General features: G+C 33.5%; 3 protein-coding genes, 1 long non-coding RNA gene and 1 pseudogene across 18 annotated transcripts; 4 read left to right on the forward strand and 1 right to left on the reverse strand.

Annotated features, from left to right (window-relative positions):
• The first annotated feature begins 1,217 nt into the window (after nt 1-1,217).
• On the forward strand, nt 1,218-5,741 carry LOC110864278 (probable acyl-activating enzyme 17, peroxisomal). 12 transcript variants are annotated; one of them, XR_004859824.1, is made up of 11 exons: nt 1,218-1,451; nt 1,596-1,698; nt 1,831-1,887; nt 1,982-2,134; nt 2,328-2,674; nt 2,743-2,947; nt 3,040-3,080; nt 3,369-3,470; nt 3,680-3,751; nt 4,711-4,803; nt 5,214-5,741. XR_004859824.1 is itself a non-coding variant. In XM_022113318.2 (7 exons), the coding sequence occupies exons 2-6, from the start codon at nt 2,804-2,806 to the stop codon at nt 4,712-4,714; spliced, it is 363 nt and encodes a 120-aa protein (XP_021969010.1). In that variant the 5' UTR covers nt 2,585-2,674; nt 2,743-2,803; the 3' UTR covers nt 4,715-4,803; nt 5,214-5,741. The 12 variants fall into 12 exon arrangements, 1 of the variants encoding a protein (XP_021969010.1); XR_004859823.1 differs by lacking the exon at nt 3,680-3,751 and having other exon boundaries at nt 2,328-2,511; nt 2,585-2,674; XR_002549774.2 differs by lacking the exon at nt 3,680-3,751 and having other exon boundaries at nt 2,328-2,419; nt 2,563-2,674.
• Nucleotides 5,742-10,263: 4,522 nt separating this feature from the next.
• Nucleotides 10,264-11,215, reverse strand: LOC118479658. Its single transcript, XM_035974302.1, has 2 exons — nt 11,079-11,215; nt 10,264-10,731 (listed from the first exon to the last, which is right to left on the reverse strand). Exons 1-2 carry the CDS (start codon nt 11,088-11,090, stop codon nt 10,435-10,437), a joined length of 309 nt encoding a protein of 102 aa, XP_035830195.1. The 5' UTR covers nt 11,091-11,215; the 3' UTR covers nt 10,264-10,434.
• A 6,060-nt stretch (nt 11,216-17,275) lies between these two features.
• Nucleotides 17,276-20,284, forward strand: LOC110864277 (L-threonate dehydrogenase). 4 transcript variants are annotated; one of them, XM_035974303.1, is made up of 7 exons: nt 17,276-17,686; nt 17,800-17,851; nt 17,935-17,975; nt 18,134-18,210; nt 18,332-18,386; nt 18,488-18,677; nt 20,087-20,284. In XM_035974303.1, the coding sequence occupies exons 1-7, from the start codon at nt 17,680-17,682 to the stop codon at nt 20,100-20,102; spliced, it is 438 nt and encodes a 145-aa protein (XP_035830196.1). In that variant the 5' UTR covers nt 17,276-17,679; the 3' UTR covers nt 20,103-20,284. The 4 variants fall into 4 exon arrangements, 2 of the variants coding, with proteins under 2 accessions (XP_035830196.1, XP_021969008.1); XM_022113316.2 differs by having other exon boundaries at nt 18,488-18,640; XR_004859827.1 differs by lacking the exon at nt 17,935-17,975 and having other exon boundaries at nt 17,317-17,333; nt 17,643-17,686; nt 18,488-18,640.
• A 1,940-nt stretch (nt 20,285-22,224) lies between these two features.
• On the forward strand, nt 22,225-24,809 carry LOC118479659. The gene is made up of 3 exons (XR_004859828.1): nt 22,225-22,567; nt 23,555-23,664; nt 24,719-24,809. It is a non-coding gene; the product is annotated as an uncharacterized LOC118479659 (long non-coding RNA).
• An 894-nt stretch (nt 24,810-25,703) lies between these two features.
• LOC110866038 lies at nt 25,704-27,044 on the forward strand (annotated as a pseudogene).
• Nucleotides 27,045-27,569: the final 525 nt, after the last annotated feature.

Below are 27,569 nucleotides of genomic sequence, written 5' to 3' on the forward strand. Positions count from 1 at the left end.
TGAGGCAATTATATTTTTGTCGTTTTTAATACAGTTGTGTTTCGTTACTTCATCTTTTTTTGTTTATCAAATTGTACAAAGTAATGATTCATTATATTCACATATGAGTAACCAAACATCACAATGGAATGGAATGATCCATTTCATTCCGTTGTCCATTCCATTAACTCGTCCATTCCATTCTCTCATCTATTCCATTACCCCATACCAAACAGACCCTTAGTAACTAATTAGGTTTCCTCCTGGGTGCTTATATAAGGAGAGTTATGTGGAGGTTTAGGGGTTACTCAGATATACAATTCACACACCCCATTAGCCATAACATCATCACGAAACCTCCTCTCCATAACCGATACCCCTTTTCGGTTCTCTATGTCCCCATCATCAGTCAGCACCCTAAGGAGGAACCAGATCAAGATGACAGGCATGTCGAACTCCATTACTGGATTCTCCTCTGCACTATCTGCTGTGACAGATATGATTTATATTGTTTTCTTCATGCATAAACAGAACTGAACCAACATGACAGACACGAGAATTAGAAATTATTCCCTTGTTATTTTTTTCAATAATAATATTCATTGAGATTAGTTGCATTCTGATTTCTTGGTTGAAATAATCAGATAAAAAATTATAACTACAAGGTTTAAAACAATAAAAAAAAATGTTGTAAAAAATCAATCTAGAGGTTTGTGGAACTTAAATAATTTGAGTAAATTTTATCATGTTAAGATAAATTGATTATGTATTAAAAAAACAAACTAATATAAGTGTTTAAACGGGTTTGAGTAAAACCTTTTTAATGGGTTTATAAAGATATATGTATGATCGGGCAAAAGGATTTTGTCGACCAATAAATGATTAGGTCAGTACGTGATGCAACAAGGCAACATTTTCTCCGATGACAAATCGCATTGAATTATTACAATCCAAATTACACTATGTAGTTGTCTCTTTTCAGTTTATAATTTGATTATTATTTAATAAAAAGTTTTTTGACCTTCAGAAGAAATAATGAAACATCAATATATGGCCATCTATATATATAATAAATAAACAAGATGTGGGACACGTGTCAAGTGGTGGTGCAACCACAATAGATTTTTGGCGGGAAAAACGTGAGAAACCTTATGTTTTCACACGGGATCCGAATTGGGTTAACCTTACCCGTTTTTTTGACCCGGGTATATAAGGTACCTAATAAAGGTAAATCATTCATTCACCAAACCCTAATACGCCGTTCAATCTGCCTTCACTCTCTGCTGAATCTCCCCTGCCTTCGATGCACAGCCTCTAGAAGGCAAACCCTAGAGGTTATCCACAACTGTGATCCACATAATTGTCCAGTTCACCACATAATCGTTGGCATCTACATGGAAATCGATGGCGATATTGATGGTTTGTTATGTATTCATCCGTTATCACTTTGTGCCGTCCTCACTAAACACATGGTATCATCGTCGATTTTTCTTTCTTTTCAATTGTTTGCAATATGTTTCTAAATGTTGTTCTATTGTTTTTAGTTATTAGTGTTTAGGGTTTCTTAATTTCAAATAATGTTGAGTTTGTGGGATCTTTTCATTCGATTTCAACAGGTATACCTAAAACCCTAATTATATTGATCCAGCCGCTCTATGTACTCTCTCTTCACCATTCATCCATCCATAATCATCGGATCTTTTCATTCAATTTCAACAGGTATTTTTTTCAAAACTTTTCTCCTTTGAATTTGCATATGACAGATTAGATTGAAGGTATATACTGATTATTTCGTGATTAATTTTGTATAGGCATTTGATAGGCTTCTTCATATTTTTTTGTCACTGGCAGTTTTGAGCTTGATAAACAAGGATAAGGTGGAATCAGTGGTCTTGAGCTTCGTCGCAGGTTCATCATCGTGATTAGTTTTTATTCTTTTATCACTCTTATTTAGATATTGATTGTATTATGAGTATTATGTTCATTGATACCTTTAAATCAGAATACAAATTCTCGACCATGATCTAATGGTGGTAAAAGCCCACAGTCTGGTGGTTTTGATGATAAACCACCAACTGAGAGCCCTAAAATTCACGCAGTGGGAGTTTTCTCCAAGGGCTTGAGGATGTACAATTTGCCCTTCTAGGTATCTCAGGTCACTGCTCTCTTTGTAATTGCTTTTCATTTTGATTTCTTTAGTTTATTTTGAGTGTCCAGATTTTGAACACATTTATCACGAGAATGTTTAACATTTTAGTTATTTTCAAGGAACTGGTTTCAAATGTCAACTTTACATTACATAGCCTATAATCATATTATGAACACGATACTTCTTTTCATTTTTTTAGGAGGCATTGATTTTGATTGGTGATCTTTCTTGGATTTTGTGTAATACTTGAACATGGAGGTTCAATTAGAGTAAACTATGGTCAAACTGCTGGTGAGTCATCTTGCACCCAGAGCGGTCAACTTTTGATGACCATAATAGGAATGGTCTATTGATATATAGACTCATGTCGATATGATGACATGGTACGACCCTAATATTCTTTGCTTTTATTGTTTACATGAACATCTTTTAAGTATTAAATATGGCGCGATGAAGGAGTTGATGAATCGCCAGTCAACAAAATGACATTTGAGAAATTGCGCTCATTGGTTTGGCATGCTTAATTTCTACGTTTGTCAATAAAAGGTAGAATAACGATTTTATGTTGTTAGATGAACGTTAATTCATATGAGATTATTTTGGATTTTATTTAGGTTGGTTGCGTATGCTCTTGAAAACTAGCATTGGAAAAAATGATCTACGATCGCGATTGATATGCCGATGGATGTTAAATTGGTGGTGATACATCTAGCAATCGTTTTTTCAGGCTATGTGGTTGTATCTATTGCAGATAGTTTTGCTGCAAGTGAAATTTCAATGAGACTTGTACTATCAAAAGCAAAAGCAATTTTTACTCAGGTAATTTTTTATTTATTCTTTTTTATAAGGAACTGGGATTACATTTTCATATGCTTTTGCAATGTCATTTCATTAGTAAATCTTTTTCTCAGGATTTGATCATTAGAGGTGACCGAAGCATTTCCTTGTACAGGTGTTGTTCTTAGAATTATTTATACTACGTTATAACAGAACTATTTAGGACAATTGGCATTTCACTTAATTTTAGGACACCTATTAGGGGCCCTTTGAAATTTTGGGCCTCGGGCGTCGGCACGGGTTTTCCGGGCCAGAGCCGGCCCTGCATGTAACATTGTAACCCATATATAATATGTATTTAAATAAATAAACTAATCAGCCCATGCATAAGCAAATGGGCCAAATTAACATCTCTAGAATTGTGCATATCATTGATCTCACCTGAAGTTGTGAATATTTATAGGGAACATAGAGTATTGTGTGAGACTGTGAGTGAAGAAAGTTTAATGGACTGTTTAAATACCAATACAAGTGCAGCATGCCAACTGATTCCCCAAAACTGCAGGTTTGTATCTTTTATTAGCTCACTTGCTCTCTTTTCACCTTTTAAATTTATATTTCCATAACTTGTCCCAAACCATTCATTCTTGCATCACAACCTATTAGTTTTTTTTTAAATTTAATGATTAATTATTCATAGACGCGTTAATTTTGACTGAGTTGGTGCTTTAATAGGTAGGTTAAGTTGAGTTGGGTTTATTTTATATCAAACAGGTCAAGTAAAAACATAGCTAAACAAAGGTTTGGGCCGAACGGGTTGAAATCGTTTGAAGTCTTTTCTTTAAGGTAAAGTACACGGATGGTCCCTGTAGTTTACCAAAGTTTTTCTTTAGGGTAAAGTACATAGATGTTTTTCTAATCACAAACTCATTGATTATTAGAATATGGTGATGGGTGCTTAAGGTCTTAGATTGATTTGCAATTAAAAGGAGGGGTGCTTTTGAAAACTACTTGATGAGGAGAAGCAGTTCTTTTGTTTAAAAGACAATATTGTTTTTTTCATTGTTGAAAACTGATTTGATTCTTGGGAAATAAGTTGTTTTTGCACGGTTCAAAATGACCTGTTTGTTATACAGGGCAAAATAATATCAAATTTATGAAATTAATTTTATGCAATAGTTGGATATGGTGTATTCTTATCCAGACGAGCAAAAGTTCTAACCAACCAAAATATAGATCTGTAAGATAACTCTCAAGTGCATTATTGCTCTTACACATCAAAATTACAGCCAAGTGTTTGTATTTCCTTGAGAAAATATTTGTTATTCAGTTCAATAAATCATTCAATAGGTTGCTTTATAAGCTTTATACATTTCAAAAGTACTATGTATTTCAAAACATGTATCTATATAAAAAAAGGGAAATGGGAGATATACATTTCAAAATAGCCCCTTTTAGTGAATGAACTATTTTTTTGAACTGATGATAATAGTACTGTGACAATTTCTGTAAAATTAATTTCCGATATGATGAATAATATTATAGAATATTACTAAGGTAGCCCTTCACTAAATTGCCAAATAGACTAGCTATTGCAAAAAAAAAATTACCAGTATAGGACATTTGAGCATAATTACAAAATAGACTAGCTAGCTATCATGTGGTAGTTGCCCAATTAAATTTAGATTAAGAAGTGTTTTGACCCAATCTAACCCGAACCTTTTGACCAATTGCCCATCCCATTTGACCCGTCCGTTTTTCCACATCTACCATTTTCTTTTAAATGGGAATGTGATTTATTACAGTTGAACACGCATGCATTGCTGGTGTTGGAAGTTGGATCTGATATAGTTGTTGTGCATGATGCTACAGCCTCCCGGGTACAACGATTAACTAAGGTAATAACACAATAAATGCTTTTGTATGATTGTTATATTTAGGGGAAGTATTTTTGACCCGTTGACGTATAAACGGGTCAAATTTGGATTATGTTATAATATGATGGGTCAAACAGGTAAGCTAACTGATTTTAGTTAAATTAAAAACGGGTTTCTCATGTCAAACAGGCTGAAATTCATCCAAGGTGTATTCAAACACATAAAAACCTCTTTAATCTTTTCACTAAAACACCTCATCAACCTTCTATAGTCAAGAAAGTTGTCAACCATTTCTTATGGGTATGCTTTAAATGGTCTTGTGATTCTTCGTGTCCTGATTGGTGTACGAGATTATGATGAGTGTTATCAAAGCAAACTTTATTTTGGTTTTTGTTTTAATGTAGTTTATGATTTGTGACCAACATATACAGGTGTCAAGTGCGGTTGATCATGCGTAAAGTGCGAACATACCCCTTGAAAAGACAAGCTACATAAAAACACGAGGAAATGGATTTGTTTTGTTATTATGGTTTTGCTCATAGTTATGTAGATCGAATGGCTTCAAACCCAATTCATTTGTAGAGAAGATATCGCTTTTTATCTAGATCGAATGGCCGGACACATTTGGGAATGGGAGATGCTCTTTCATTTGTAGAGAAGGCACAAGAAGTTGTGAGCATCTGTAGGAAGTAGTTTTTGTCTCTTTAGTGCTAAGTTTTTTTAATTCGATTAGTAAGTTTTGATATTGAATATGGGATGTGGGAATTAGAATATGGTGATGGGTGCTTAAGGTCTTAGATTGATTTGCAATTAAAAGGAGGGGTGCTTTTAAAAACTATTTGATGAAGAGTAGTAGTTCTTTTGTTTAAAAGACAATATTGTTTTTTTCATTGTTTAAAACTAATTTGATTCTTGGGAAATAAATTGTTTTCGCACAGGTCAAAATGACCCGTATGTTATACAGGGCAAAATAATATCAAATTTATGGAATTATTTTTTATGCAATTGTTGGGTTAGTTTTTATTGTGCACGATTGAGACACTTGCTTTGGTTAGTTACCCCCTTATTATTTTGTGTATCCCCTTTGTAATTACTGATGAGATTCGACTTTTAGCTTTAATTTTTGTTAGTTTGATTTGCGATATGATATTAAAAAACCTTTGTTCAAATCAAGACCCTAATGTTGGGTCGAACTTTATGATCGATCTCATAGCTATTGAAGAATACCTTTAAAGGCTAGCGGGTATTCAAGCTCGTGCTTTTGATTTCATATATGATAGTCTTGATTTGATTGAGAAAAAGCTAAAATGAGGACATACTTTAAAACAAATGGGCAAGTACTTTGAAACGTACTCAAAATATTATCCTTTTGATGTTTATTAAAATGTGACCAAAGAGTGGAATGTTGAGTTGGTGTTATTGATTATGAAGATTTTTTTATGATTCTTTTGAATCGTTGTTGTGTACTTGACATGCGATTTTGGTTCAGGCAATCCAGTTAATCAAATTATCGGGCCAGTCACATAAGCGAAAAGAGGGAGTGTTTGATGCTAATGCAAATACATCAATTTACCAATTTGTGATTTTTTTAATATTCATTTTATTCATTTCAAATTGTATGACAACACTATTAAATATTATATAACTTATTTTGAGTAACCTGTGTAATTTTCATACATATCCTTCTCTTATGTATGGATTTACGTTATTACATAAGTTTGAGGAGAATGAGAAGGGTGTTGAGTAACCTGTGTAATTTTCATACATATCCTTCTCTTATGTATGAATTTACGTTATTACATAAGTTTAGGGAGAATATGAAGGGTGTAATTATCATATTATAAATTTTATTAGTTGCCCTTTTTTAATTATGAAGCTAATATCGATTATTAATGTTATGAATGTATATTGTGGAAACATTTTAGAGGTTAATGGAAACAAGCAACATATTTTACAAGGCTCCATCTGCTCTCATGGGATTCTTTGGATGCAATTCTTTTTCCTTTTTCTATAAAACCATTTAGTGACATAAATACTATTAATTATACCTAAATATGCAAGTTGATGCTTTAATGCTATATATATGCGGGCATACTATTTAATGTAATAAATTATGTACCTTGGTGCCTCATTTTTAAGTACAGTACATTATTAACATCTTGATGAGGGTGATTGCTTATTATGGTTATAAGAACTTGTGTAGTGGTCAAGCCTCATAAGAGGGTTATACGAGAAGTGACAAAATGTGTAAAAGAGGGGTTATATAACTTGAGTCTGTAGTGTAAAGGGGGTTTTATAACCCCTTCAATTATACATACATATATGTATGTATGTAAATATGTGTGTGAGAGAGCAACACAAACCCCCCAACACCAAACTCCCGTTATAATTTTCACCGGATTCACCCATCCCCGCCACATAGTGCCGTCCGGGGTGGTGTTTCCCAGCGCGAAACGGCGTTATGTGGCAAAACGACGTTACATCCCGTGCCACTACACACACTAATTGCATGCTGATAAATTGTTGTGATGTATCTTTTTGTTTTTTTTTTCTTAAATTTTCGTTTCTCTCAACTATTTATGTTTTGAAATTGCCTCAAACTTTAACATACATATGTAAATATAAATATTTTTTTAGGTAAGAGATAACTACTTTTATATAAAAATGGGAAAAGCATTGGGTTATGATGATTTAAATCCAATTCTAAGTTTTATAGATTTAAGGCAATATTTCTTTATTTATAGACTTATACATCTTGATACTTATTTGGTATGTTATATATAATCTAAGTCACAAGAAATATTCACATAGTTATGAATTATATTGTTTTTGTTATTAAACCCATGTTGAAGAAGTCTAACAAAGTCACCCATGGTCCCATGGACAGTTGTATGTCGCTTTATCAATGGTAAAAACAGAAGATAGAGTCAAATTACTAATATTAGAAAACGATGACAAACCTACAGGTAAAATAACAAATGTGATGTATAAAGAATTTTTAATATAATTTACTTTGAGCCACCCGTGTATTACATTTGGACATTCTACAGGTTCTTTTACATGTGATGCTCATTTAACAACGTAGTTTTATAATTTTGTAATTATGATAAAGTTTGAGTTTTTATATAGTTAATTTACTTCAGATGATGAGTGGAAATATATTGTTGAATTATTTAATTGGTGTGATCCAAAAAAGTTATGGGCAATAGGCTCCTTTGGCTATTCATCCACCATGGCGTGTCTTCTTAGGCGTATGAGTTTCGAAAACATTCTTATACAGATATCTCATTAAGAATTAAAAGGTAATAAGCTTTACACGAAAACTATGAATACACATGGAGACAAAGTTAAGATACTGATGAAACGAAAAAAAATAAATTATTGTGAGAAGGGAAAGAATATACTAATGAGTTTGAAAATGTTGTTTATGTACCTTTTATTATTGAAAACTAAATTTTCCTAACCCGGGATGTTCCCGGGTGATAGCCTAGTTCTAATCATATATAAATGATCTAAAAAGCTTTTTGATTAATTTTTTTAGAAAGTTAATCTCTTTTTTTAACGGCCAACAGAATCAATCTCGAGCACTCTCGGGGCACCTACTGGATCAAATGGAGTACTTCGCGAGTAACCCGAGTCCACCACCAATTTCAGAAAGCCCGGTAACCCACCCGCTCGTAGGCACGAAGGTGACATTGTCGGTAAAACCCGTTTGGCTCAAGAATCGAACCCAGATTTCCATGGGTCCCTTATCATTGCCCACCAGTGCCTCACTTTGCACCAAGTGGAAGTTGAACGTGCAGACTCCCAAGAGAAATGCAAATCTTCCACCACTTGATCTAAAGATCATTGGCAAACAACGCTAACAACATCACCACTGGGCTTCAACGATCTTTTTACATGTTTTTAGTAGTATTTTTCTTGTTTATAAAATATGTTTATATCTATATAACATATTAAAAGCTCCAAATTAAAAGTATTTTCTTTTTTGATAACGTATTATCTTCTGACTTGTTTATCTTTTAAGATAGGTATGTAGAGTTAAGTTCACGTACAAACAGTCTTATCGTACAAAACGTACGAAAGACATGAAAAAGCAACAAGAAAAAACCACGTTGACATTTTCGTAATTATTTGCTCGTAGGGTAATTGTCAAAATTACTCTATAAATGATATTATAGGGTAATTTTGATCTTGTAGGGTAATTTTGCAAAATGTCCTTGTAGGGTAATTTTGTAAAATGTTCTTAAAGGGTAATTTTAAAACTTGCAGAGTAATTATGATACTCTACAAAATTACCTTACAAGATCAAAATTATCTTACAAGATCAAAATTACCATACAAGATCATTTGTAGAGTAAATGATCTTGTAGGGTAATTTTGATAATTACTCTATGCGTAAATAATTATGAAAATGTCACCGTATTTTTTTTACCTTTTCACCATATTCATACGTTTTGTATGATAAGAGTATTTGTATTTGATCTTTTAGCTAGATATGTAATGTAACTATAGTATAGGAATAATCAAACGTATTTAAAGCACTAATTTGATCCTTGATGAAAACGTCTAGTTGGCGAATCTGTTACTCCAAAAGCCCAAAATCAAAACTGAAGCCCATTTCACATTGGCCACAGGTCCACATCACAAAAACACTGATTATTATCATACTATAAATTTGGAAGTATGGAGCTATACTTCAAGAGTATGTTTTTCAAAAGTAAAATCGACTTTTCACTTCCAAACCAAAGGTTTTTATTTTAATCTCTTTGATTTTTTTTTACATTTTTTACAATTTAATCCAATATATTTTTATTTTCAATTTTGATTCCTTGTACTTTTCATCTTTTGCAATTTTTTCGTTTTACGTTGTGTTTTAAATTTTGCGAGTGAACACGCCATAACATGTGCGTGGGATTTAACGATTTTGCGTCTATTTTTTCACGTTTGACAGGCCCATCTCAACGCGTCTATTTTTCCCTATTTGACATGTTCGTTGCAACGTGCGTGGTCTTAGATCGACTTAGTTATTCTTTTCTATTTTTTACATTTCAGTCTAATTTCTTCGTATTAAATCGCCGCAACGGGTATGCATGGTTCAATGATTTAATGTATGCTTTTCGTTCGCTGTTGTTTTTTCCTTTTTATTTTCTTTTATATTTTTACGAGTTTTTCCGGTGTTGTTCGGTGTAGCATTAGTGCTACTTGGCACGGTTTACGGCCCCCGCCGCAACACGGAGGGCTTAATCCTAGTTGAGAATTAAAAAGAAACGCTTGGGAGATAAGATCAGTAAAGTGGTTCTCAAGGGATTGATGGCTTTTCTTAGACTACGAACTCGTATCAATTAAGCATGTCCATTGACGACTACCTATTCAAATATCCAATACCATTTGATCAAAGCTAAACAATTACATTACATCAATTACATTGTTTAACAAGGCTGCAAAAGGATTCATTAGCCTCTAAATTTCAGGGAATACTCACTAATATTATTTGCAATGTCAGATAGTGTTATTACAAGCAACTATGTAAACTACCCTCCTACGCAATCATATTTGCAAGTAAAACATTTAACATCTCATTAACGTAAATGCAATACTTACAAAATTTGATTGGCACTAGTTGTCAATACAGAAACTTAACAAAAGCAACTAAAAAAGCGGTGAACGGTGAGGAACAGATTTCCGCCCATGAAACTTTCTGGTGATGTGATTGCCTGAAGGAGCTGCTGTATATCGCTCAGAGCGGCACCCTTCATTCACAAAGGCCATGCTTTCATAATTTGTTTCATCACTTGCTGTGGCAGTTGCCGAATTCGCCTCAAACGCACTTTCAATGGACGCATGCGATTCAGCAGCAGAACCAGATACAATTAAGCTCCCCTCAAGATCTTGTGAACTCTCGGCATATACTCTTTGTTCACAATCCGATGCCCTAACCGTACTGAACTGTTATAAACCAACATACAAGGACAAATATAAGTGTCAACATACTAAAGGATTATATAATTAAAGAATAAATATTTCCAGGGGAGAGTTGACAAGTAAATTGTTGCACTAGTATCTAGGTCAGCCAAAAAATCAGATTATAAACCTAGAAAGCACAAGTGTTCTTTGTTATGTGAACGTTCCGAGAGGTGTTCATTAGTCTTTGAACTTTGAAGGCTCATTAGGGTTTTTAATTTTAATGTATCATTTTACTACTGTAAAATTTCCACTAACAAAATATTTACTATATATTAATTATTGTATTGAATATGATACTTTAAATATAAATATAGTTATTGAACACAAACCTTGCAAACCATTGAGCAGTAAGCAAAGGATGACTTGATGCTTTGACCACAAACCAAGCATTTACACCGCGAACCTCTGATTGGGATCGTGATTTGCCGCCTCTGGCGTAGTAATACAACTCTCTCACTGTTTGTTGTATACGACTAACAATTAACAAAATAAAACAATGCCTGTAAGTTCATTTTATCTCTTTTTCTATACTTCAACAAGAAACCTTGTGGGTGATCAACCCCATATTAATTGGTACAACTTATGGTCATTTGATGAATGATATAGCAGATCATGTATTATAATAATACATTTCAAGATTCGGTATAAAATGAAGCAGTCAATTCCTTGCTTATATTTAAAGATGTTACCGCCTATAAACACGTAGTTGTTTGTGTTCAAATTCCACAAAATAGGGTTGGATCCATTCCTGCTTGTTACTAGTAGTATTCGTATAAAAATCATTAGGCACTAGTCGAGCGGTTGGATACTAACCGGCGATTAATCGGATTAGAATTTTATATGTAATTTTTCAAACTTAATTATATATGCATATACAAATTTTTATACATAATCTTTAGAACTTACTAATCGGATTTAATTAATCAGTATAAATTTTCAAATCCATAAAAGATTTTGACTTTATATCTTTCACTGATTTTGACTGGTTTTGACCACCTTAACTAATTATCGATTATAGATTACGAATTAATCATCAATTAATTGGCGATTAATCCCGATTTTTACATCTTGATTACTAGATTAGGAATTAATTAATTGGCGATTAATCCCAATTTTTACATCATGACTATTAGACAAAGACATCAAGTGGTGATATCATACTCTATTTTCTATGTTCTTTTTCCATACAATTAGCTCAGGGTTTTATTAACTTTGTTAGTTTTAGTTCACATTTTGTAGCATGCAGGTGCGTTTATACAAGGATATCAAGTCATATACTGTTTTTTATGAAGTATAATCATATTTCAAAAGCACACAATGTGAAGAAAATTGAAGTTGTAATGGTAATTTTGTTTTCAAATTATAGAGCATCAGTTTTATACGCGAAAATTCAAAAAAGTAAACACATAAATATAAACGATACCTATCATCTCAACTTACTTGAATTTGTGAGCAATCAAAAATCTTTATTGCTTCTTTCATGCGTAAAACATCATTATACATGTACCTCCTTATCTAAAAGGAACATCATGTATATACTAATTAGTACTTTGAAAAAGCTTCTTAACTAAGTAACCAAAAAAAAAAAAAACAAAAACAATTAATCGTCAAAAACAACCTGTAAAATCCTGTGAGACTTGTGATGGATGACACAATGGCAGCACAAACTGAAACAGCAATCCATACAGAAGGAGTTCTCTTCATTTTTCTTTTCTTCTTCATGCACCAAACATGAATTGAAAAACTTTTCATCCAACAAAATTCTTAACTATATATATATAAATAATAAAAGTGATTAGTAAAGTAGAAGAAGGTTAGCGGCACAAGATGATAAACATATATCAAAAGGGAAAATCACCATTTTCATGTTCTTGGATGCCATTCCATCAACCTGAATCTGAATGTTAAACGTGACATATGAGTTGAAATTAAGGAAGTAGTTCCTTATATAGCAAAGTTTATTTGCTAGAGCCTAGAAAAAGGATATGATGAACCTATACTCAAGTTCTAGAAATTATGAGACCTGTGTCCTATGATTGGACATGAAATCATGATCCCTAAAAAGATATAAAAACTTATTTGTTTTGATTTAATTAATATATCTATTTTCTTCATTTTCGTAATATTTATATTCACGGGATATATATAGAGTAAGATTCTGTACAAATAGGCTTAACATACGAAAGACATGAAAATGTAAAAAAAATACGGTGACATTTTTGTAATTATTTTACTTGTAAGTACCCTACAGGATCAAAATTACCCTCTAAAATCAAAATTACCATATAAGATTATTTGTCGACTAATTATGGTGCTCTATAAAATTACCCTACAATATCAAAATTACCCTACAAGCTTATTTGTAGAGTAATTATGATACTCTATAAAATTACCCTACATGATCAAAATTACCCTACAAAGTCAATTTACAAAATTACCATACAAGATCAAAATTACCCTACAAAATCGTTTGTAATTTTGATAATTACTCCATGAGTAAATAATTACGAAAATATCACAGGTTCGGACCAATTGATACCAAGTTCATCCCTCTTTTATGCAAATATTAACTCTTTTTTTTTTGTTAATTCGTTATCTAATCTAAAAATTAAAATATTTAGGGCATGTTTGGCTAAGCTTTTTGAAACAATTTATTGACTTATTGGCTTTTTGAAAACTAATAAGCTCCAAAATGGTGTTTGACAATGAGGGTGTATGTGAGGGGAAAACAAATAAGTAAATAAGTCACTCGATACTTACTTTTTCGAAAAGCCAATAAGTCAATAATTTTTTTCAAAAATTTAGATTTTCAAACAAAATACCCATTCAAACAATAAAAAAAGAAATTCATAGTTCAATTTTTCTGCCCTCTCTTTTGCAAAAAGGAATTGTAATTCCTTTTTGTCAATTATTGATATAGTCTATAAATTAGAATAATTATCTTTAACATAATGCACAATTAAGGGTGTACGGTGTGGGTGACAAAGGGGTGCGGCAAACTCGCTTTGCCGCTCGGGTACGCTGCCGCCAACCTCCTTTGTCGCGCGGTGAACATGATGGGGCGGTAAAGGTTTGCCGATACGGTGAACATGTTTGTGAGAGATGATTTTGCTTTATATGTTTTTTTTAATAATAGTTTACCCAATTCATGAAGTGTCTAACCATTGCCAACACTTTTCAGCATTGTTTAAACTCTTAAGGTTGAATAATATGACACACTCTCATTAGTTAATTTTAAAGTTTACCACTTTCAATTATCTAACCACTCCCTACACCCTAACTTTTTCTAACAAGAACGTTTAAAAGAGCCAAACATCTCTTCTTTGTCAGTATCATTATTAATTTAAACTACCATCTTTAAAGTCAAATAAACTCAGAACATCGGTACCTTTTTTGTCTCCTTTTAATGTACGTAGGATGTACCTTATATTTGAAGCTTGCTAATGTTAGCTATTCAACTGATAAGTGGAATTTATAAAGACCTTAGACCATGTGTAGTGGTAGAATCTTATAATGCCCCCACCATGGGGCATTATACGACACGTGGCGTCCTAGTCAGCAAGGGGGCATTATAGCAAAAGTGGTGTAGTGGGTATAATGCCCCATAATGCCCCTTCCAATTATTAAAAAGGATTAAAAAAAAAAAAAAAAAACTATATTCAAAGTCATCCACTAATATTAATTCCTATTGGTTAGTCAAAGGTCAAGATTCCTCCCTTTGTTCCATTTGAGCGTTTTAAAGAAAACGCCGCCTGAACTTTTTTTCCAAAATTTTGAAAAGTAACGCCCCATGTAATGGAGGGGTAGGCGTTATAGGGCGTTTTTTTTGAATTTTTTTTAAAGAAAACGCCCCACTACACATGGTCTTAAATAAGTATAAACAGTTTATGCGTATAGAAAAATAGGTATAAAATGAGAATTTAAAGAACGAGATTTTTCAAAAGATTTTTTATGTTATAAAACCATATGAAATATAAGTTTTTTAATAAGTAACATTCTTTGAAAAGAAATCAATCAATTAGCATATAGTGTAATCACTTGTATATGGGTTCTCTCTGCACCTTGCTAGCGTGTATTCTTTGTTTGGGTATCAATATTATGAGTTCTCTTTGCTTTTAAAAAATAAAAGGAAAATAGGCCAAAAGGATATGATTGTTCGTTGTCAAATCAAAAGACTTTTCGCCGCTATAATACTCCTTATTTATACGTAACCTAGACCTTATTGTTATAATATCGCCACCATGCTGTCCAAGATTTTTTGTCTAATTCTTTTAAAATTTTGTTTTACTAGGCACATGTAGTGGTAAATCAAAATAATGCCCTTATCATGGGGCATTATTCGATACGTGTCATTTCAATTAGGGATGAGCAAGAAAACCGAAATAATCGAACCGTAACCGAATAACCGAAATAACCGAACCGAAAAAACCGAACCGAAACAAAAACCGACGGTTCGGTTTTCGGATTTTTAATAACCAAAAATTTCGGTTCGGTTTTCGGATATACTTTTTCAATAACCCGAAAAAAACCATACCGAACCGATAAGTTACAATCCATATACTTTTATGTTTAAGTTTAAATTGTTTAAGTGTTTAACTCAATGATAGTAGAAAATGTTAATTTTATTCTTGAATGTTAAGTGTTTATAATAAAAACATTATAACTGAAATGATTTATTATTACCTATAAGATATAACAAAATTTAATATAGAAGTTAAATTAAATAAAATATTTTGAAGAAACATAAAAATCGATTAGAAGGTTAGGTGTACGTAAACAACATTAACTAAAGAGGTTAACTATAATAACTTAAATGTAAACATATAAAAGATTGTTATAATATAAATTATACTTTTTATTTTTTTGAATCTTACATAATTTTGTTCCAAAAACCGAAATAACCGAAAAACCGAACCGAACCGACCTAAAAACCGAAAAAACCAAAACCGAAAAAAACCGAAACCGAACGGTTTTTAAAACCCGTAAACCGACATTTCGGTTTCGGTTTTGATTTTACCCAAAAACCGAACCGAACCGAACCGTGCACACCCCTAATTCCAATCAGCATGGGGCACTATAACATAAAGTGGTGTAGTGGGTCATTATTCCAATAACGCTCATGCAATCATTTCCCAGTTATTTTTTTTAATTTAAAACATAAAAAACTTCATTAATTTAAAATAAAAATTACACTACTTGAAATAAAAAAAACAGAAATATATAAAAACCGAAAAAAAATAAAATTAAAAAAAAGAAGATGATCTAGAGTCCATATTTTTCTCGAATTTTTTGGCGACGCATTTGCGCAAGGATCAACGCATCGCCTTGGAGGTGGTCGATAGGTTTGGACAAAAACTCAATGTCCTTTTCCATTTGCCTCGCCTCTTGCATCTCGTTAAACTTTTTGGTTTCGGCCACTCGTTCTTTCATAATCTCATAACGTTGGTGGCCGAGGTTGCGAATGTCTTGGAGACGACGATTCATCTCCTCGAAATCTTCCTTTAACTCGAGATCGGAAGATGACTCGACCGTTTTTTTCCCGGTTCGCTTATCCTTTCTTCTACCGGTGGGTCAGGTCAACTCTTCTTGAAGTTCCTCGTCAACGTCCACCACCTCATTTAAATCGACATTGCGGGCATCCGATGTCGGAGTTGAAGAGTCAACGAATGATGATGTTTTTGACCTTTTAGCTCGACGTCTACTACTAGACGTCATTGGATTAACTAGCGCCCACTTTGGATTTTTTCGTAGTAGATCCCAACACTTATAGTACGTGAAAGGGCATTTCGTCCTCTCGAACTCCTCCAAAGTCCTCGTTAAAACCCCGACGTCACTTTCACCGCTCGGACGAGTATCGTAGTTACGTTGGTAAACTTCTTGGAACGCGTGAGACTTGTTGTTGATGTCGGTCCATTTGCTAGAAATGGAATCTTTGTCCCGATGTTCGCCTTCACTACGTCAAAAATGGCCTACGGCCACACTTTTCTCAAAACCGTTCTGCCACACATTTGAATATATGTATGACTAAAGGTCATTTATAATATTTTAAAACACTTTCAGCCACACATTTTATTATTAATGTGACCATTGTATAGCAACTCAAATCCCTTAGCCACACCTTTTGAAAAAAATGTGACATTTACTAGCCAGTTTAGCCACAACTTGAAAAATGTGGCCAAATGTGACCTACTGTCACGGTATTTGTTTGATTTTTTAATTCATGTGACAGAAACACTTCTTTTAAAACTTTTAGTCACACTTTCAATAAAAAAATGTGACAATCACTAGCCATAGTGTAAAATTGTTATAAAATATTACTAATCGTCACTATAGATCTTTAATAATGTGACTAAAAGATAAAACATATGGCTACTTACAAATTTCAATGACCAAAGATATTGTTTATTAGTCATTTATAAGTTTTTATATGTGGCTAAAAGTGATCAATTGTTACTGTGATGAGAAAAAAAATGTGACTAATAAGTAGTCAATCATCACACTTTAATTAATTTATGTGACCATCGAATGCTTTTCACTCTTTATCCCCTTCACATTTTCCATCCCCAACCATGAACCATCACACTGTAAGCCTCATTCCCGCTCCCGCTCCAAGATTCAGAAGTCAAAAAACCCTAACTCCTATCCCACTCCATAGACGAACAAAAGCACTCATTTTCTCAACAAAAACCTAAACACTCACTTTGCTATTTATGCACCCATTTTTTTCAAATCAAGCTCAACGACGGCACACTCCAAAACCCTAATTAATCAAATGGCATAAACCTCAATTTCATTCAACTCGATTTTGATTTCGATTGTTTTCGTTCTGCAAAAAAAACCTAAATACTCTGTTGTGCACCTCAATTTGCGATAATTGATTGTTTCTTTTGCAGATACGGTGGCAGAAAGGTTCCAGGACTATCATATCTGATGTCTTGTAAGTTTTTTGTTTTGGAATTGTGTTCGGAAAATGTACTTATTTGGAATTGTGTTCAGAAATTGTCGTTAGTTGTTCAGATATTTTGGATATATGTTTGTTCATACATTCAGGGCTGCAGATTATATGGATGCTATGTCGAAAATCTGACTTCACGTTTATAAGGTTATTTTCTTTGCGACACATTGTATCTGGAAAATCGAACAATAAATGACATGAGTTAATCATAATATGAATTTGAGTCACAGTTTCAGAATTCATCGTTTGATCGTTTCTCCTAAGTCCTATTGTAAGTCTCGGTCCGTCATGAATACATATGAAATAATTATATATGACATTCACACTTGTTATTTCGCTTCTTGTATTGAGGTATAATTTTAAGATTATGTCATGCTTTCAAGCCTCTTTTTATTTTTAACACATTTTGGTATTTGCTACAAATTATAGATGAGAAGAAAGGCTTGAAGTTGATTGATTCTCCTTTGTCTTGTGGTGTCAAAAGGGCTTCTGAAGGTTCTCTGACGGTGCGTAAGTTGGTTTTTTACTGCATCTATCTCACATTTAAATTTATATTATTAACAATAACTGATTTGTAACATCTAAAGCCTTTTGGGCAATAATCACTTACTTGTACATACATATCAGATTATGGAATCATGTGCAGATGAAGCTCTTGAGCATGCTGGTTCAGTTCTTTCAGGTAATAAGCACTCTTTTTACCTTCATTTCCATATCTTATAACAATTTACGATAACTTTCATGACCAATATTGATTATTTTTGCGCTTTCTCTTTTCGATAGCATTAAGTGAGAAGCTATATGTGATAAAGGGGGGTTGTGGAGCTGGAGTTCATATAGCGTATGCAGCTGAAGCAATGGCCTTAATTTGGAGTTCGATTGGGATTGGATACAAGAATCTTTTTTATCGACAAAAGATGGTGAAGGAACATCCTGGTATAACCATTATCCTGCTTTATTGGTTGTTATCCATGTAGGTTCATCACTCCCTTGTTGAGTTATAACAGGTCAAATGGTTGCATTTAAGTTATGTCAGGTCAAATGGTTTAGACTATAAGATATAAAATATAGTTAACAATCAAACTGGTCAAATGGGTAAAATAGCAAAAAAGTTTTGCCAGCCCAACCCAACATTTACATTCTATGACTGATAGTTTTCTGTTGACATTTTGATCCGAGCCCATATTGACCCGTTGCCCCCCCTCATATCACCACATTTACATTCTGTGACTGATAGTTTTCTGTTGACATTTTTTCTTGGTTAAAATCTGATTACTTGAAATTCTTGAATGCATCATGGGCGTTCAGTTCTTAGACATCATTTGTATCAGTATAAGTATTTCTTTTTCATCTTGTATGTCGTTTTTTCTAACATCTCTGGCTCTCCAGTTTTCAGGTTTTATTTTCTAATTATAATATATGTTTTATTGAACAGGCAAGAATATTGCTACTAACTGTTAAAAGAAACACCATTTACCTCGCTATAATGTTTAGGAGTACGGGTGCAAACGAGCAAAAAGCTCGAACGAGCCGAGCTTAAACGAGCTCGAGCTTGAGCCCAAGCCTAAAAACAAGCTCATTTAGTAAACGAGCCCGAGCCTGAGCTTTGCTTATCAAGCTCGAGCCGGCTCACGAGCCTAAACGAGCTTTTTGTTTATATATTTGTATTAATATATTAAACATATATTTATATAATAATAATTACCATTTATATAAATATAAAAAAGTAACTAAATTATATGTTTAATAATATTTATAATTATTATAAATTAATTAATAAATACTAAATGAGTCAAGCCCGAGACGAGCTCGTGCTTGAAAAATTACCTTCGAGCCGAGCTCGAGCTTTCATAAGTTAAACGAACTCGAGCTCGAGCGTGGTCGAGCTCGGGCTCGGCTTGGCTCGGCTCGTTTGCACTTAGGAGTAAGTGTTCTTTTCTCTTGCTCTTTGTCTCCTTTTTACATTCTAAGCAGTAAGTACACATCATTCTAGGGTTAACATCTAATATCTGATCTTATAAATTGATATAGCAATGTTATTCCAACTATATGAATTCTTTACCATACACATGTGATTTTGTTTATAGATATGGATAGTATGTTATAAGATTGCATTGGAGTTATCATGTGACTACATTCAATTTATTAGTTATAATACCATATTCAAGTTTAATAGACCCCTAGCCATTGAGTTACTCAAATAACTGTATTCACCACTGCACTTAAACATAAGAAAAAAATACCTTTTCATTCTCATATTATAACATTTTCTAATAATTCGTACAAATCTTCCACTCGTAAATGAACTGTATATAAGTTCCCCAAGTATCTTTTGGTGTTTCTAAAATATGTATAATTTTTGTTCCTGTGTAATTCTTTCAGATTAGGGGAAGAGTAGAGGAATACTCCATGAATGGCTTTCACGGAGAATGGTCGAGTTATGCACCAACTTTTATTTCTATGTGACAAACCGTATTTTAAGTGTCAACGAATGTATCGACAAACAATATTTTTTGTTAACGTTAAAATATTTTGTAGTATACAATATTGGAAAATGATTATGCAATGGGTTTTTTGGTATATGCATATTTGTTTGTACACTAAGATTTGTTTATTTAGTATGAACAAGTGACAACAAATTAACTACACCATGAGAAATAAATCCTGAAATCAAACTGGAGCCAAACCGCAGGTAACGGTTCGGTTTCATCTTTTAATGGTTCATTTTCAGTTTTCAACAATCAAAACCGTTACTAACGGTTCGGTTAATAGACCAAGTTGGGCCTTAACGGATCACATCGGACGATAGTAGATCATATATATCTTAATATCTTAATGAACCATATTGGGTGTTAACAGATCACAAGGAACAATAGTAGTAGGTCATATAGGTCTTAATGCACCATATTGGGCCTTAATGGATCACAATGGACAATAATAGATCTTATAAGTCTCAATAAACCATATTAGGCCATAGATAATATTAGGGGTGCAAACGAGCCGAGGTCGAGCTCGGCTCGTTTATTATTAGGGTTGTAAACAAGCCAGACCGAGGCCGAGCCTGAGCTCGACAAGGCTCGAGCTCGGCTCGTTATGTTTTTATGGAGCTCGAGCTCGGCTCGGTTCGAGCCTACTTCTTTGAGCTCGAGCTCGGCTCACGAGTAAAACGAAAAGCTCGAGCTCGGCTCGTTCGAGCTTTTAACTGAGTCGATCATGAGTAGCTCTCGAGCCTATGGGCTTGTTTACACCCCTATTTATTATCTATTAATTAATAATAATTTTTTTACGCTTGCGAGCTCGATAAGTGAAGCTCGGGCTCGGGCTCTTTTACCAAACAAGCTTGTTTTTAGGTTCGAACTTGGCTTGTAAATAAACTTATATAAGCTTAGCTCGACCTCAATGGATCGCAATGGATAATAGTAGATCATTGTTGTCTTAACGGACTATATCGTGCCTTAATGAATCATAATGGACAATAGTAGATCATACATGTTTTAGTTGACTATATTGGGTCTTAATAGATCATAATGGACAATAGTGGATCAATGTTGTCTTAATAGACTATATTGGGCCTTAATGGATCATAATGAACAATTGTAGACCATTGTTATCTTAACGAACTATATTGGGCCTCAATGGATTATAGTAGATCATACATGTTTTAATGTACCTTATCTGGCCTTAATGGATCACAGTGGACAATAGTAGTTCTTGCTGTCTTAATAGACTATATTGGGCCTTAATGGATTACAATGAACAATAGTAGATCATACATGTCTTAATTGATCATATTAGGCATGGTTCACAATGGATAATAGTTGATCACTGTTGTTTTAATGAACTATATTGGGCTTTAATAATTCATAATAGACAATAGTAGATCATTGTTGTCTTCACGAACTATATTGGGTCTTAATGGATCAGAATGGACAATAGTAGATCATACGTGTCTTGATTGACCATATTGGGCTTTAATGGATCCCAATAGCCAATAGTAGACCATGTATGCTTTAATGGACCCAATTAGGTCTTAACAATCCGTCAATAGTTTTCAGGATATACGTATTTAATCCGTTTAACTTTATTTTGCCTTATATTTTCTCTTTGTTATTTACCGTAACTTTTTATTGGGAAGTTTCAGTCTCTAATTATAACTTTTTGTTATTTATTATGACGAACCAAACTACCATACGGACAACATCGGTACCTGTGTTCGTTTTTCTGATTTTTTTCTCAACGGTCCTACCAGTGTCGTCACGAAGCGAACCTATTCTAAATGAATAACATCAGTACTTGTATTGGTAAAAGCGTTTTCAGTTTCTACTAATTAAAACTGGCTTAAATTAGCCATATAAAGGATAAAGGAGTTGTATACGCACATGTATTCGTTTTTATATCCTTTGGCCGTTATATTAAATGCTTGTATCCTACAAGTACCATTATGAACCAATTGATTTGGGGCGAAAAACCATCACGAAGCTTTAAAAAACCCACTTGTTTATTAAAAATTTAAAAAAATGGATTCCCTCTTTAAACATTTTCACACCCAAAAAAAATTCCCTCCCAACCCAATTCCTCTTCCAATTTCAAACTCCCCCTCATTTTTTTTGCTTGTATTCCTCGCCTTCCTTTTTCTTCCCTACATTGATTTCCTTTCAACTAGATCCACTCCCAACCAAATGCGCAGAAGTTGAAGATTGCCCGTGAGAGGAATCTGGACAAGCTTAAGCTTCTTCCAAAGGAAATGCGTAGAACCCTAATTCTTCTTTCTCTTTCTAATTCGTTCTGATTTCACCCTTCTGATTGATTGATATGTGTACAGGTAGTGAACTTGAAGCCAACAAAAAAGCTATGAAGATCCAGGTTAGTTCTGGTTTATCCGCAACTGTTTCATTCTGTTTAGGGTTTCATGTTTTAGAAGATCTGTTTTTGAATCAGATGGAGTGTTTGTTTTTTATGGTATAAATATATTGATTTGGTAGCTTTTACTATTAGATAATAATAATTGGGCAGTGGATATGATTTTTGAGGTCCTGTTATGTGCAAATGGGTTTTTTTAATTATTAAAACTGTTGTTTTTTCGAGTCATAATAATAAGATGGAAGGATGTTGAAGTTTCTTCCTGATACTAGTCTTAAGTTTGTATACTTTAGAATATGATGTTTTAATTAAAGAAAAGTTTGTAGTTATTAAACTGAATAGATCTTGGATATCCATTTTAATGGTAGGATATCCATCTTGGACATCACCAAATTACTATATTAATATTATGATTAGGTTAATTTATGACATTATTTTTGTGGTCATGTGTTTGCTGTAGTATAGAAAAATCCAAAGCTGAAACATTTCGTTAGCAATGAAGAATTTTAATTTCTTTTGTGAAATTGAAATGATAAATTCATTTGATTAAGGTAGTTTATTTATAACTTTGGATTAATAAACTTAGTGCTGCACCAATCTATTTATAGCTTCCTACCCACATCCAACATTCCGCTATAAATTGAAAAAACGGATAACGTATCGAACTGGAAAACATCAGAATCAGTACCGATATTCACTTTTATGACTTCCATTTCAGATAAATTGACATTGTATTGCTATCGTACTGTGTCGAATCGAACATCAGTATTGGTACATGTAATTAATACATAAACCCATACTGTGATGAATCAAACTTGTACCATCTGAACAACATCAATAGTGATACCGGTATTCAGTTTCATAGTTTTCCATCAATGTAAAACACCTCTTGATTACTATACCAAATGTCTATATAGCCAATAGTAACTGAAAGTCCGATGTGAAAAGCGGAAAAACCCACTAGTTGTAATAAACTTTTAATGAATTCAGTTTCGGTAGGTGAGTTGTGGACGTTTCTCCAAGGTGTTTCGATCACACTCGCTAATCGCTAAAGCCGCCAGTCACCCCTACTTCGAGTGACTACCATCACACCACCGCAGGTAAGTTCCAATTCAGTCTTCACATTGCATTTTGAATCTGATTTAATGTATTTATCGCTTGAGCTTCATTAGGGATTTTGATAGTTACTGTTCTTTGCACTCTCAAATTCGTAGTTTATTTGGTGTTTTGCGCGCAGCTTATTTGATGAAATGCTACGTAGAGTCTGACAATTAAAATATTTATTTCTGGTCTAAATATTCATTGTGTTATGATTCTTCACTGTAACCTGTTCAAACATGTTTAATATTTTTTTAACAGTAAGCTGTTAAAAAATTGTTTGATAATTTTAGAAGTTGTTTAATAATCTTGCTGATATCTATTATGATGACCTAATTTAACGGAGTCGAATAGTTTTCTCGTAACTGATATGTGAATGAGGAAGGTTGATTAGTTAATTGTTAATCTTTGAGATTAAAATTATATCAGTTGTTTATGATTATGAATTTCTAGTCATAGATATTATCCTTCTTCCAGTTGTGAAGGAAGTCCCAAAAGTCGTGATATAATTTGGTACTGGTGGGCGTGGGCAAGTGGGTTGGGTAATGCATCATTAAGAATTTGGTTCTGAGTTAGGGGTGCTAAACGGGTCGTGTTCGCGGGTTGGCGGGTTCAACCCGACCGAACCCGAAATTTTTAGACGAAACTGAACCCGACCCGAACCCCGAAAATCGTGTCATACATATGAACCCGAACCCGACATGTTCAACCCGAAATTTTTATTTTTTATTTTTTTCAGCAAATTAATATATTAAAATTAACACAACTACAAAAAACACAAATTTATATAATAAAATTACATTAAATCATAAAAATTTATGTCAACTTCCATTTTTAAGTTATATTTATAGCATAAAATACACATCCAATTTAATTTATGACATCAAACATATTTTAAAAAATATAATATAATAGAAATGGGTTAAATGGGTCAACCCGCCAACCCGATTGGGTTGACCCGAACCTGGCCCATTTAGCTAAACGGGTTCGCGGGTTCAACCTGAAACTGACCCGAACCGGTTTAGACTAAACTCAAACCCATGAATTTTGTGATAGGTTCGTGTGATCGTGTCGTGTTTTCGGGTCGTGTCAGAGTGCTAAACCTTATGCAGTTGCTGTGTTTTCCACATGCTATGTTGATGTTTTATCTTCAGCCATGCTAGGTGATATGGCTGAAGCAATTAATTTGACTGGAGAAGGCTGTGAAGAGTGCTAAACCTTATGTTGTTGCTCCTTCAAAGAGCCTTCTCTCTTCCTCTTGTTGATGGTAATGTTATTTAACACTTTTAGACTAAAACTGTTTGCTAATGTGGCTCTGATTCTAGTTTCATTGTCTTGAATCGGTGATAATATCCAACACTACTGAAATAGTGTTGCTGCTCATCATCTACCATGCTCTTGGGTTATATATGTCAAACATGTTACGCTACAATAGAGTTGAATTCTTATTGTTTAGGTGATAGACACAACATTGTCATGTGTTTATTTGTATCACACACACACACATGTGTGTGTGTGTGTGTGTGTATATATATATATAGAGTAAGGTTAACATACAAAAAGCCTTATCATACATCACGTAGGAGACAATAGTAACCGTTGGATCAGGGGTATAATCACGTATGGGACCACATAATCACACATGGGACCACATAATCACGCATGGGACTATAATCACGCACGTTCTATGATAATAACGCACGTTATATTTTTTGTCATGTATGTTAATGTAGGTTAAGCCTTGAAGTACATTATACTTTATATATATATATATATATTACAATATTAATAGACACTGATTGTGAACATGGGATTTCATGTGGTGTGTGGACTGTTGGACAGTGCATTATGAAGGGAGTTTGGCTGAAACAGGTGAAGTTTTTGACACTACACATGTGGACAATACAATTTTCACCTTTCAACTTGGCAAGGGCCCTGTGATTAAGGCATGGGATGTTGCTTTTAGAACAATGAAGGTTTTTTTTTACCTAGCAGCACAAGTTTCAAATCCTCCTCACATCTCTGTATCCCAAACTGACCAATGAACTTCACTTTGGCCACCTCAACATCAACCGATAAAGCTGGTTAATATTTCTGGTATTTTTCTTACTCTTGGGTTTCAAAACTTTTAAAGTTACCAGTTAAAATTTTGTGACTTAGTTTTATAGCATATTTGAGGATTTTTATTATCAACGACCATACACTTTGGTTGACTTGTGGTTACTTTTCATTATGATCGTTAGATGTGTATACAAAAGCTTCAGTTCAACAAATGCTCCTTATTTTTTGTTTGTTGAGTTGCTGCCAATAAGAATTGCTTTTGTTATGTTAACTTCTAACTTAAAAACTGAGCCAAGCTGAGTTCAAGCTCAATTTTCAGATCGGTTATGTGAAATTGAGCCGAGCTCGAGCTGACTCTGATTTGGCCCGGTTCTGCTCAGGAACAATCCTGTCCACATGGCGCCTTTTGATTGGGTTGTTTTTACGTGTAATCATTTGTAATGGTTAAATGCTTATATTTTTTAGAAGTTGATCAAATGTGTATTTAAGTAAAAATGGTCATTATATACATACATTGTTTATATTCATTTTGTGTTTTTTCACTCGGAATTACAACTACTTCACTTTTACATTTAATATTTACGAGTTCCCAATCTTAATTTTTATGTTGGGGAGGTTGCCAAAATAACTTGCAAGTCAGATTGTACCTATGGTAGAGCTGGTTCTCCGCCAGAGATTCCATCAGAGTAATTACCTCATAGCTTATCGTGTCTAATATTTTGCAATTGTTATTCCATGTTAACCATAGGTAGCTTGTTTTGATTATTAGCACAGTTGACTATATTGTTATTGATGGACTTCATAATGTGCAGTGCAACTTTATCTTTGAGGTGGAGCTGGTGGCTAGCCCCTTAGATGAAAGGGCTAGACTAGAGTAAGTTATTTATCCAACTTCATACACTTGTTCTTATGTTAGCATCCTCAAATGGATCATGTTTAATTACTACTGAGCTGAACTTATATTTGCATACTCAAATGGATCATACATAATAACTAGTGAGCTGAAGAGGCAAAGGGAAATGGCTGCTGCACAAAAGGAAGAAGAGAAAAAGAAGTGTGAAGAAGCAAAGGCAGAAGTGCAGAAGTGCTGCTCGTATTCAAGCAGTGAGTATATGGACTGCTTCTCGTATTCAAGCAGTGAGTATATGGGCTCGAAGAAAACAATCTAGAAATAGCTCTTAGTTTTTGTGTACATTTGTTTCCCTTTGAAACTTTTATAGATAGGTTTTGATTAGAAGTTTATCTTTAGTTAGTGTTTAAGTTGAAAACTTATGTATGGATTTTAGGATATTATTGTTAATATCATTTGGTTTCTAGATTATCTCATGTTTACTTCAGTTTTTATTTTACAAAAAACTGAAAATAAAATAAATAATTACATAAAAATGACCACATAGAACCATAATAAATATGTGTGACCAAAGGTTAAATAATAGTCACACATAAAATTACAAAATCATGTGGCTTTACATAACTATTAGCCATGCTATTGTCACTTTGTTTTTTGTTTGTGTGACAAAACCGTAGTAAATGTCATGGGAAAAAAGTTATGAGTGACCGAAGGTGAGACAATAGCCACACTTAATATTACAAAATTTTGTGTGGTTCTATTTAACCTTTAGCCACACCATAATCACTATGTTTCTTGTTCGTGTGACTGAATGATACCAAACGTCATGGGAAAAAAGTTATGTGTGACTAAATATTATACAATAGCCACACTTAAAAATAAAAAAATTAATTCATGTGGCTTTACATATCTTTTAGCCACACCATCCTTATTTTGTCTTTTCTATGTGACGGAATAATAACATACGTAATTGGCAAAATGAATATGTGTGACCAA

Source organism: Helianthus annuus, chromosome 6, assembly GCF_002127325.2.
Source record: "Helianthus annuus cultivar XRQ/B chromosome 6, HanXRQr2.0-SUNRISE, whole genome shotgun sequence".
Lineage (NCBI taxonomy): Eukaryota > Viridiplantae > Streptophyta > Magnoliopsida > Asterales > Asteraceae > Helianthus > Helianthus annuus.